Here is a 12,169-nt window from a genome sequence, read left to right as displayed (position 1 = left end):
TCCAGTCCCCTCTCCCTTTGGGTCCTGTCTAGGCCCTGCTACCCCCTCCAGGAATCTGTCCAACAGCATTTTCCCCAAAGCTAAATCAGGAGCCTTCTCTGGGCTCCCATAGCTCTGACTTGGCTGTGTCCAGACTGGCTACCACTCACCCACCCACCCCTCAAGTGACAGCCTGGTGAGGACAGGACCCAATACATAGGAAATACGGAATAAGTTACTGAGTGGAAGCTAGTATTACTCTAAGAACACAGCAAGCTTTCTCAGACCTCTGAAAGTTGTGACATGTGTAAGACAAGTGACAATTTAGACATTTAATGATATTAAGAAATTACTGACTTTTTCTAAGTGTGAGAAATTTTGTGATTATGTTTTAAAGAGTCCTTATCTTGGAGAAATGCATTCTTAAATATTTACATAAGAAATAACACCACGCCCTAACTGGTTTGGGTCAGTGGATAGAACATAGGCCTGCGGACTGAAGGGTCCCAGGTTAGATTCTGGTCAAGGGCATGTACCTTGGTTGCGGGTACATCCCTAGTAGGAGGTGTGCAGGAGGCAGCTGATTGATGTTTCTAACTCTATCCCTCTCCCTTCCTCTCTGTAAAAAATCAATTTAAAAAAAATATATATATATATATATATATATGGAAAAAGAAATAATACCATGCCTGAGATTTGCTTTAAAACAAAACAAAACAAAACAAAAAACAGCCCTAACCGGTTTGGCTCAGTGGATGGAGTGTCGTCTTGCGGGCTGAAAGGTCCCAGGTTCGAATTCTGGTCAAGGGCATGTACCATGGTTGTGGCCACATCCCCAGTAGGAGGTGTGCAGGAGGCATCTGACTGATGTTTCTAACTCTCTATCCCTCTCCCTTCCTCTCTGTAAAAAATAAATAAAATATATTTTATAAAAAAAACAAACAGGAGGGAGTAGGATGGACTGTAGGTAATTGGTGGTCAGAAATGGGTGGGTACACAGCGAGGTTCATATTCCGTGGACTGTTGCCCTTATGTAGGATTCTGACTTCCTATTCCCCTTAGCAGCCCAACCCCAGACTTTTGCCCTGGGCCAACCCCACAACTGGAGGCGCACTCATGTCTGAGTCATCCAACCTTCCTCACAAAAACAGCGGCGGCGGGAGAGGTCTGGAGCGAGGGAAATGCTTTAATGGCAGGGGGCAGTCTCAGAGGCAGCGGCGCGCTCAGTGGCTCAGCGATTTTCGGCCCTTGAGCATGCGGCGAAGGATGACCTGGACGCCCGCCGGGGTGCTCAAGCGCTTGACCCAGCCGTGCTTGTGCTTGCGTTTGATGTTGCTCGGCTGGTACTCGTTCCCGCGTGCCTTGCCCCGGCTCGGCTGCGTGGTGGGGAGTCCCCAGGCATCGGGTAGCCGCAACAAGGTCTGGGGCTGGAGCCACCTGCAAGGGCAGAGAGACAGCGAGAAAGGTCAGAGGGGGCGCTCAACCTCTCTCAGCCTGGGCTCCCCATCCATGCAGACACTGAGCCTAACTGCAAAAGGCGCGCAGGAATGGCGCAAGGCACTGGCAAGTCGTGTGGTCGGTACACGGCTGGCCCCAGCACCCCCCCGATTCCAGCCTAACCCCCCTGAGGACTCACCTGGCATCCTGTATAGCCCTACTGACGGGACACAACTGGCGACTCAGGGATCTGCTCAAGAGAGCCATGTCTGGCTTCGGATCACGCGGCCCGTCCGCGTCGGCTATTCCGAAAACCGCAGGCTCCGCAGCTGCGAAGCGGAGGCTTCTGGGAAATGTAGTTTCTCTAACCTCACTGCCGCGGGGGGCCTCCGAGATTGTAGTTCCACTTCCTGTGTGCCAAAGGCGTGAGCCGCCGCACCGCAGGTGTGTGTCGTTTCCTCATGTGGCTAGTAGGAGCTGGCGAACGGCACTTCTTAGGCTAGCTCGCTATGTCCCGCGGTCTGCTGGGAGTTGTAGTTCCTCCTGCCCACTGGCCCAGGGTACCCCGGGGTGGCGGCGGCACAGCTGGTGACAGCTGCAGGAAAGGGCTAGTTGAGCCTCCCACGTCCATCGGGAGCCCGGCAGATGGTACCCAGTTGGCTGGCAGCTTTCGTCTGGTTGCAGCCAAGTCTCCGCCCCTTGGCGCTAAGCCCAGGAGGCCTGAGTTCGAGTTGGCTCATGTCCGAGGGGTGATCCCTGCTCCTCTCCGCGATCCAGTTTCCAGTCAAGTTGCAAGCTTGTCCTTGGCGGTGCCCCCATTGGAGCTCTAGAACTTAAAAAAATAAAAATAAAAAATAAAAAAAATTTAATCCTCACCTAAGGGGAGATTATATATATATGGAGAGATGAGAAAAACATCAATCTGTTGTCTCCTGGAAGTGCCCTGACCAGGGATCGAATCCAAAACCTTTTGTTGCACAGGTTTAGAAGGATTAGGGTTAGAAGGATTTTTCAAATACTCAGATCTGTGGCTCAGTGGTTGAGCGAGGACCTAGGTTTGATTCCCAGTCAGGGCACATGCTGGGGTTGCAGGCTTCATCCCCAGTGTAGGGCATGCAGGAGGCAGCCTATCGATGCTTCTCTCTCATGGTTGATGTTTCTATCTCTCACTCCCTCTCTCAATATATTATATATATATATATATATATATATATATATATATATCCCCACTGTCCCAGGGAAAATGCTCTCTGACAGGCATGTGTCACACCCTAACTTTCAGCCATGCCTTCCCTTGCCTGGTACCCTTCTATTCATCTTTTTTTTTTTTTTTTTTTTTTTTTTTACAGAGAGGAAGGGAGAGAGATAGAGAGCTAGAAACGTCGATGAGAGAGAAACATCGACCAACTGCCTCTTGCACACCCCCTACGGGGGATGTGCCCGCAACCAATGTACATGCCATTGACCGGAATCGAACCCGGGACCTTTCTGTCCGCAGACCGACGCTCTACCACTGAGCCAAACCGGTTTCGGCCCTTCTATTCATCTTTTTTAAAAAAACCTCTGATATTGTACCTCTAAATGCTACTCCTCTCTCTGGCCCAAATCTGCCCCCCACGTAACTCTCCCCACACTCTTCCAGAAGCCTGGGGCCCCTCAAGGCCAGGCGTGGGGCTGAGTCCCTGCCAGCAGGCACCCAACCATCTCCCAGCTTGTGTGTTTGCTGCAAGAATATTATCCCAGAAGCACTCTGAGTGGGCAGGCGTGGGTGGCTGGACCTGATCCAGCTCTGGCAGCAAATTTTAGGAGTTGGGAATGGACAAGGAATGGTTAACCCCTTGTCCTCTGAAGCCCATCTAACCCGCATTGTCATTTAGCAAACCACTACAATACTACACTAGTACAGTAATGCCAATAAAGTATCGAGCGCTTACCGCGCTGTTTTACCTGCATAGAGAACGCATGGGAGATTCATTGCATAGATACAGAAATGGAGTCTCGGGGAAGCAACTTGCCCGGGGCCATGTATCTGCAAAGGGCAGAGGGTGGATTTGGACCCTGGGCTCTCTGACTCTAGCTGGGACCACAGACTCGCTGGTTAAAGTGGCCCATCTGGAGAACTCCAATTCCCTGATTCCCCATAGCGCCAAGACTTCTGTTTAAAGGTTTAAGGAATACATTTCCAGGACTTGGGATCATACAAGCGTGGATCCAAATCCCGTCTCTACCCACCCTCCTCCACTCGTCTTGTGACCTTGTGCCTTGTATGCGCCTCAGTTTCCCCACCTGAAATTGCAAAGATCTGGAAGTCTCTACTTCCAGGGAAAGGTCAGCACAGAGCGAAGGGCCTGGGGCTTCGTTTGGAGGGGACAGGGCAGTTCGGAGGAGGCAGGGGCTGGCCGAGGGGATCCTGTTAGCAGCGAGGGGGCTCCAGGTCCCGCCGCCTGGAGCTCCTCAAGCACCAACTAGCGACCCCTTCTCGGCCCTGGGCCAGGCCCCAAACCTCCTCCTTCCACCTCTGCAAAAGCCCCTGGAGCCGCTAGGCAGTTGCAGCCCGCCCCCATCCCGAGATGCCGCTTCTGATTGATAGTCTAACTAGGGCAGGCCGGTCTGCGGGCTGCGATTGGCGGAGGGGCCCGTCGGTCGGCGCGCGGCCCCGCCCCCTGGGGAGACACTTAAAGGGCCGGTTTGCTCAGCAGCGGTGGGACGCCCCCCGCGTTGACCACCCTTCCGGACCCGCGCCGTCCCGCGTAGACGCGCCCGGCCCGACACCGCGCCAACATGTAAACGGCTCCTGCAGGCAGACGCCGGCTCCTCCGCCCGGGACCCCTCCGCCCTGCCCCGGGCCCGGAGCCCTCGATGAGGTGAGCGGGGAGTGGGCCCTGCGAGGTGGGTATTGGGGCCCCCCTCCGGGGCTTCCACTTCTAAAGGGGTATCCACAGAGTCCGCGCTCGGGTTCTTAGGGAGTCGTGGAGCCCCGGTGGCCTTGACCCCGCCACAGTGCTGACAGGCACCCGGGAGGTAGGGGCCTGGCATCAGGGAGGGGGCTGGCGTGGCGCATCGGTGTCCCCCTCTGCAATCTGCGGTTGGGACCCGCCAGAAACAGGGGAGGGGGGGTGCGGCCTGCTCCCCTTCCATCAGCAGGTACGGGTCACGGAGGGCCTTCAGCGGCATGCGTTATCCCCGCGGCGCCAAGGAGGGGGGTGGGGGAAGGGTTGGTCCCATCTCCAGGCCCTAGAGACAATGGGGGTGTGATGTGCCCATATCCCCCTTGAGTTATGTAACGGCCTGTGGTTGCCATGGTTGCCATGGACACGGGAGAGACGGCCCAGGGAACAGGATGGAGACCTGGAAGCCCCCAGGCAGAGAACACTGCCTTCTCCATCTTCATCTCCACCATTCGGGGTTGTGCATCAGCCCCCCAGAATCCAGTATTGGGGCCTCAGCTTGTCCTTCTGTGGAACAGATCCAGCGCGCCGTGGTCTTGGAGAGATGTGAACAAAGCCTCTGGAGCTCAGCCCCAAACCTTGTCCCCCAGGGCCTTACCCTTTCAGGAGCCAGGTGTAGAGATTGGGGATTGGGGCATTTTGAGGTGCCTTCAGAGACCCACAGAACATGCTAGCTCAGGGACAGGGAGTTAATGAAAGAGTGCATGTGTGATTGGATTAATGAATGGATGAATGAATGGGCTTAGGAAACCATAACTGCTATAAACCTGAGCAGGGGGAGATCCTCCAGACTGGGCCATAGTGCCCCCCTCCCCCCAGGAAGGTCCCCCTGACTACACCACCTTCCCTATAAATGCCTCTTGTGCCAGCCATAACCGGTCCTTCCTCTCCAGGATAGGCCAGCATGGCCAACCACCATGCAGGCACTGACCAGACAGAGAACATCTTTCTTTTTCTTTTCTTTTTATATATATTTTATTGATTTTTCTACAGAGAGGAATGGAGAGGGACAGAGAGCTAGAAACATCGATGAGAGAGAAACACTAATCAGCTGCCTCCTGCACACCCCCTACTAGGGATGTGCCCGCAACCAAGGTACATGCCCTTGACAGGAATTGAACCTGAACCTGGGACCTTTCAGTCCGCAGGCTGACGCTCTATCTACTGAGCCAAACTGGTTTCCAACTCTTTCTTTTCTTTTTTAAAAATATATTTTTATTGCTTTCAGAGGGGAAGGGAGAGGGAGAGAAAGATAGAAACATCAATGATGAGAGACGCATTGATTGGCTGCCTCCTGTACAACCCCCCACTGGGGATCGAGCCAGCAACCTGGGCATGTGCCCTTGACTGGAATTGAACCCGGGACTCCTAGGTCTGCAAATCAGCACTCTATCTGCTGAGCCAAGCCAGCTAGGGCTTTCTTTCTTTAAAAATATTTTTTTATTGATTTTAGAGAGGAAGGGAGGAGAGAGAGAAACATCAGTGATGAGAAAGAAGGAAAAAAATGGTGAGAAAGGATCATTGATTGGCTGCCTCCTGCACACCCCGCACTGGAACATGGAGCCTGCAACCTGGCCATGTGCCCTGACCAGGAATCCAACCATGACCTCAACCCCTGAGCCACGCTGGCTGGGCCAGACAGAACCTATGGGTGCTTGGCTGGGCCTGATCCTCCACAAACTGGAGCCTAGACGGAGCCTCGCGGGGTGACTTGTGGGAAGCGGGTGGTGAGGGGGCAGCTTCTAGGACCCCTCAGCTGTCTTCCCCGCTCGCAGGACACACCATGCTGACCGGGGTGGCGGATGGGATCTTCTGCTGTCTCCTGGGGGCGCCGCCGAACGCAGTGGGGCCGCTGGAGAGCGTGGAGTCCAGCGATGGCTACACCTTTGTGGAGGTCAAGCCCGGCCGCGTGCTGCGGGTGAAGCACGCGGGACCTGCTCCAGCTCCCGCCCCGCCCCCGCCCCCGCCCGCGCCTGACACGGCGCAGGGGGACCGCGCCGGCCTGGTGCGGTGCCAGCGCCGGATCACCGTGTACCGCAACGGGAGGCTGCTGGTGGAGAACCTGGGCCGGGCGCCCAGAGCGGACCTCCTGCTCGGGCAGAACGGCTCCGGGGAGCCCCCGGCCTCTCTGGAGGTGGAGCTGGCGGACCCGGCGGGCAGCGACGGCCGCTCGGGCCCCGCCAGCGCCGGGCCTGGCAGCGGCGGGCGGCGGCGGCGGGCCCGGCGCCCCAAGAGGACCATCCACATTGACTGTGAGAAGCGCATCACCAGCTGCAAGGGCACGCAGGCCGACGTGGTGCTCTTCTTCATCCACGGCGTGGGCGGCTCCCTGGCCATCTGGAAGGAGCAGCTGGACTTCTTCGTGCGCCTGGGCTACGAGGTGGTGGCCCCGGACCTGGCCGGGCACGGGGCCAGCTCGGCGCCCCAGGTGGCCGCCGCCTACACCTTCTATGCGCTGGCGGAGGACATGCGCGCCATCTTCAAGCGCTATGCCAAGAAGCGGAATGTGCTCATTGGGCATTCCTACGGGTGAGCCAACGCCCGGGAGGGATAGGGGGAAAGGAGAGAAGGGGTTGGGGGCTGACAGATACTGGACACCCCCATCACAAAACACTGATTTTCCTCATTGGAAAAATCCCATTAACATCTGCAACAAGGCAGGGATTCCTACCACCAGTGCCATTGTTTCAAAGCAGTGTTTTTCGGTAGTTCTTTTCTGTAGGATGGTTAGCTGCATTTCCGACCTCTACCCACTAGGTACCACTAGCACATGGTCTGGTGATGATCCTGACAGAAATGTCTTCAGATGCTGCCAAAGTTCCCCTGGTGGGCAGAGTTACCCCTGGCTGAGAACCCATGACTTCCACTAAGATAAAAAATTGCTTGCCCTGGAGATCCCACGAGCCCCAAGGAAAAGCTAACTGGAATCTCATAAATTCTCTTTACAAAGCAGTTTGCTATGATTCACTCTTCCTTAAAGGAGTGATAGATGATCCCATCTAGCATTTTTTTTTCAATAAATATATTTTTTTATTGATTTCAGAGAGGAAGGGAGAAGGAAAGAGAAACATCAACGATGAGAGAGAATCATTGATTAGCTGCCTCCTGCATGCCCCCACTGGGAATCGAGCCTGCAACCCAGGCACGTGCCCTTGGCCGGAATTGAACCTGGGACCCTTCAGTCTGCAGGCTGACGCTCTATCCACTGAACCAAGCTGGCCAGGGCAACCACCTAGCATTTAGATGAGAGTTCCCTCTATGGAAGGCTCTGGGCCTGGGTGCCTGATCACTGTCAAGTGGTACCACTCCCTCCTTTATCCAGAAGGAAAGGCAGAATCCAGTCAGCGAGGTTGAGAATAATCGTTTTAGTGGTTGTAGCCTATGCAATTAGACAAGAAAAAGAAGTGTTACCTAAACTTCAGAAAGAAAGGAAGCCAGGCTGGGAAATAACAGGTCTTATTTGTTTATAGCAGTGTTTCCCAAACTTCTCTCATGATGAGAATCACCTGGTGGAGTTGTTAAAACACAGATTCCTGAATCCCAACTAAGAAGTGCTAAACTAGAATTTTTGAGAACATATAGGTAAAATTGCATACCTAACTTAGTGCTCTGTATATAAAATCTGTCTTAGAGCACTAGTTAAGTATACAATTTTACCTATATGTTCCCAAAAATTCTAGTTTAGCACTTCTTAGTTGGGATTCAGGAATCTGTGTTTTAACAACTCCACCAGGTGATTCTCATCATGAGAGAAGTTTGGGAAACACTGGTTTATAGGATAGCAACTCCCAAAGTGGATGCCTATGCTAAATGATTTCTCCAATTAAATGATCACTCACCCACGCTAGCTCCTGTGATCCCATAGCAATGCTATGAGGTCAGCATAGTTACTTTTTTACACACGTGGAGATGGAGGCTCAGAGGTTACGCATTCTGCCCGAGGGCATTCAGTGAGTCACTGGCACAGTCAGGTCCACCCAACTTCTGCCTGTCCCATCCTCCCTTGTTATCGTAGAGACGGCTCAACTTTTTCTTAAAGGGCCAGATAGGAAATACTTTAGGTCTGTGAATCACCCATCAGTCTCTGTTGTAACTTCACAACTCTAATGCCATAGCAGAAAAACAGCCACCATTGTAAACAAGTGGGGTGGCTGTGTTCCAATGAAATTTTACACAATATCTTATAAGTTTACAAAATGGTAAATTTTGTTTATAAAAACAAGTGGTCATCCTTAGAAGGAATGAGGAGCTGACCCAGGGGGCTCCTCGGGCAGACCCTTCCAGCTTGCGTAAGGCAGGCAGATGTGGCACACCAGAGGGAAGGGGTACACAGGAAAGGGATTTCCTCTGGGCAGCCAAAGGGTTTGTTTAACCAGACTGCTTTTCCAACAATTGGCCATAGATAACTTATCCCTTTGGAGGTCGTGGTACCTTGGGGATCTATTGAAAGTTCTAAGTTCAGAATATATATATATATATATATATATATATATATATATATATATATATATATATATATATATATTCTACCCTCAACACACACACACCTCACAATTTCAGAACATTCAAATGCCCAGCCCATCCCTCGTCCCCACTCAGTGTCCATGGGTCCTAGGGGGAAATCTTGGCCTTCATGGACCTGCCTCTGGGTAAGGGGTGTTCATCAACCCCCTCACTGTCTGCACCCTTCTGACCACCACCCTTCAACCCCACCTACCCACTGGGCAGCGTCTCCTTCTGTACGTTCCTGGCGCACGAGTACCCAGACCTGGTGCACAAGGTCATCATGATCAACGGTGGGGGCCCCACGGCGCTGGAGCCCAGCTTCTGCTCCATCTTCAACATGCCCACGTGCATCCTGCACTGCCTGTCGCCCTGCCTGGCCTGGAGCTTCCTCAAGTGAGTGACCCCAGTCCTGGCCGACCCTGGCACCTCCCCGGGTTGTACGGGAGGGGGGCCCGTATGGCTGGGGCTGGCGTGGGGGCGGGGGAGGGGCACCCTGGGTGGGCCAGTGGCACAAGGACTCCCAACCGCGCGCCCCTGCCACCAGGGCCGGCTTCGCCCGCCAGGGGGCCAAAGAGAAGCAGCTCCTGAAGGAGGGCAATGCGTTCAACGTGTCGTCCTTCGTGCTGCGCGCCATGATGAGCGGCCAGTACTGGCCCGAGGGCGACGAGGTCTACCACGCAGAGCTCACCGTGCCGGTCCTGCTGGTCCACGGCATGCATGACAAGTTCGTTCCGGTGGAGGAGGACCAGCGCATGGCGGAGGTAGGGGCTCAGCACGCAGGCCACCGTACCCCGCCCCCCTCCTGCAACCCAGGGGGACTCAGCCCCAGGGACATGGGAGCTTGGAGTGAGAAACCCAGAACGTAGGGCTGCCCTGCCCAGCTGCCAGGATTATGCACATAAAAAGGCCGCTTTACAGCTGGGATGTGTATAAGTGAGCAGTGAGTGGGGTGGGCTACAGAACTCTGGGAGAGCAGACCAGGTGGGTCTTTAGATCAGAGGTTGCCAAAGAGGGGTCTTAAGATCATTAGCACTTGGCATATCTCTGAACCAGCAGTTGTTTTTTTTTCTTTTTTCTTTTTTTAATGTACTTTAGTGATTTTTTTTTTTTTTTTTTTTTTTTTAACAGAGAGGATAGAGAGTTCAGCTGCCTCCTGCATACCCCACACTGGGGATGTAACCCTGACCGGAACCGAACCTGGGACCCTTGAGTTCGCAGGCCAAAGCTCTATCCACTGAGCCAAACCGGTCTCAGTGGACCAGCAGTTCTTTTTTTTTTTTTTTAATATATTTTATTGATTTTTTACATAGAGGAAGGGAGAGATATAGAGAGCTAGAAATGTCGATGAGAAACATCGACCAGCTGCCTCCTGCACACCCCCTACTGGGGATGTGCCCGCAACTCAGGTACATGCCCTTGACCGGAATCCAACCCAGGACCCTTCAGTCCACAGGCCGACGCTCTATCCACTGAGCCAAACCGGTTTCGGCTGGACCGGTTCTTAACCAGCGAGGACTCTGCTCCCTTACCCCAGCCCCAGGGAAACCTGGGAATGCCGGCAGGCTTTTGGTTGTTGCATTCGCGGTGGAGAGCTGGGGAGGTGCTGCTGGTGCCTGCCGGTGGAGGCCAGGAATGCTGCTCAAACCTCGCGATAAACAGGACGGCCTTCCAGCAAAGCAAAACCAGGCCCCACACGGCATAGTGCTGGGGTGGAGGGATCCTGAGCTGGGCCCCAGCAGGGGGCAGGCTGTCCTCCAGCCCACCCCCTCGGATGAACGTGCAGCAGTGAGCCGAAACCGGTTTGGCTCAGTGGATGGAGAGTCAGCCTGCGGACTGAAAGGTCCCAGGTTCGATTCCGGTCAAGAGCATGTATCTTGGTTGCAAGCACATCCCCAATAGGATGGATGTTTCTCTCTCATCCAAGTTTCTAGCTCTCTATCCCTCTCCCTTCCTCTCTGTAAAAAAATCAATAAAATTAAAAAATAAATAAAAAGTGCAGCAGTGAGGTAGACTTCAGGGGGGCCTTCCCCACGCTGCAAGCCATGGGTGGCCGGCGAGGAGTCCCAGAGCCGCCGGCTGTGTGTGCCCTGAGCCTTGATCCCCTACAGATCCTGCTGCTGGCCTTCCTGAAGCTCATCGACGAAGGCAGCCACATGGTGATGCTGGAGTGTCCGGAGACGGTCAACACGCTGCTCCACGAATTCCTGCTCTGGGAGCCCGAGCCCCCGCCGCCTGTCCTGGCGGCGCCTCCCGAGAAGAAGTAGCTGCGGGGCCGGCAGGGCCTGAGGAAGAGCAGGAGCCGCGCTGCTGGGCCTGCAGCCGGGCGATCGGGGCAGGCCGCTGACTCTGGTGGGCGGGGCCAGCCTGGGGCCACACCCCGAGGCTGGCTGGGCTGGCGTGGCATTCCAGGGAGCCCGGTGGACACACACGCTCCTCCTTCGCCTGCATCCAGCGGGACCCAACCAACGTGGGGCCCATCCTGCCCGTAGCAGGGACTCTCGGAGACGATGATGACCTTGTACAGAAGCCCCCTGCCCATCAAAGCCAAGGCCATGGTCATGGTTGAGGCGACACCCACTCCATTGTCTTACATGTTAGCCATGCTTAATCCAGAGACCCTGGGAGGAGGGGGCGCCCCGTGACCCAAGACCCTCCACTCCCATCCCCTGGCGTTGGTAGCTTTCGTTGTCTAAGGGGGCAGGGGTGGGGGCACTGGCACCACAGAACCTGCACATCTCAACCTGTAACTCAATAAAAAGAAGTGACAATCCAAGCCTCTGGACCTGTGCTGGGTGACCAGGGGGTGGGGGGGGGGGTTCCCCTGAGCCTCAGTTTCCCCATCTGCAAATTGGGCTGATGCAGGTGCCTGTCCTTCCAGGATTGCTTCCCCAATTTCCCCTTCCTCCTCAGATCACGGGTGCTTGGGCAGTGTTCCAGAGCAGGAGGACAGTCAGGGGATGGATTCCTTGTCGCTGTAGGGGCGGAAGAGGTCCATATGGAGGCTGAGGTGAGGATCGCTGGATGTCGCATCGGAGTAGAGGAGCCATCATGGAGTGCCAACTGTATACAAGGCCCCATGCTGAGTGCCCGACACCTCTCAGTTCACTGAATCCCCTTCACCCCGAGTCACACAGCAAGTCAGTGCCTCTTGCCGTCCCGTCTTATCTTTCAACTTGGTTTCGGGTGGCTTTTGTCGTGAAGGTGGTTGTTTTGAGGCCACCACCTCATTTTCTAGCAGGATTTCCCTGCCCCAGGGCCATGCCCTCGTTCCTCCATATTTTACCCTAATGTTTGTGTAC

General features: G+C 54.6%; 2 protein-coding genes across 3 annotated transcripts; one reads left to right on the top strand and one right to left on the bottom strand.

The window, feature by feature from the left end:
- Positions 1 to 1,147: 1,147 nt before the first annotated feature.
- Positions 1,148 to 3,996, bottom strand: MRPL34 (mitochondrial ribosomal protein L34). Of its 2 annotated transcripts, none has more exons than XM_084886068.1 (3): positions 3,703 to 3,996; positions 1,616 to 2,248; positions 1,148 to 1,416 (listed from the first exon to the last, which is right to left on the bottom strand). In XM_084886068.1, the coding sequence occupies exons 2-3, from the start codon at positions 1,681 to 1,683 to the stop codon at positions 1,203 to 1,205; spliced, it is 282 nt and encodes a 93-aa protein (XP_084742194.1). In that variant the 5' UTR covers positions 1,684 to 2,248; positions 3,703 to 3,996; the 3' UTR covers positions 1,148 to 1,202. The 2 variants fall into 2 exon arrangements, with proteins under 2 accessions (XP_084742194.1, XP_084742195.1); XM_084886069.1 differs by having other exon boundaries at positions 1,616 to 2,242; positions 3,703 to 3,949.
- An 83-nt stretch (positions 3,997 to 4,079) lies between these two features.
- ABHD8 (abhydrolase domain containing 8) lies at positions 4,080 to 11,643 on the top strand. Its single transcript, XM_084885973.1, has 5 exons — positions 4,080 to 4,280; positions 6,140 to 6,893; positions 9,093 to 9,263; positions 9,415 to 9,631; positions 10,979 to 11,643. Exons 2-5 carry the CDS (start codon positions 6,148 to 6,150, stop codon positions 11,132 to 11,134), a joined length of 1,290 nt encoding a protein of 429 aa, XP_084742099.1. The 5' UTR covers positions 4,080 to 4,280; positions 6,140 to 6,147; the 3' UTR covers positions 11,135 to 11,643.
- The last annotated feature ends 526 nt before the right edge of the window (positions 11,644 to 12,169 follow it).

This window comes from Pipistrellus hanaki (genome assembly GCF_964339955.1).
Source record: "Pipistrellus hanaki genome assembly, chromosome: 5".
Classification (NCBI taxonomy): Eukaryota; Metazoa; Chordata; class Mammalia; order Chiroptera; family Vespertilionidae; genus Pipistrellus; species Pipistrellus hanaki.
Note: the sequence above shows the minus strand (reverse complement) of the source record. Positions and strands in the feature narration are given on the sequence as shown.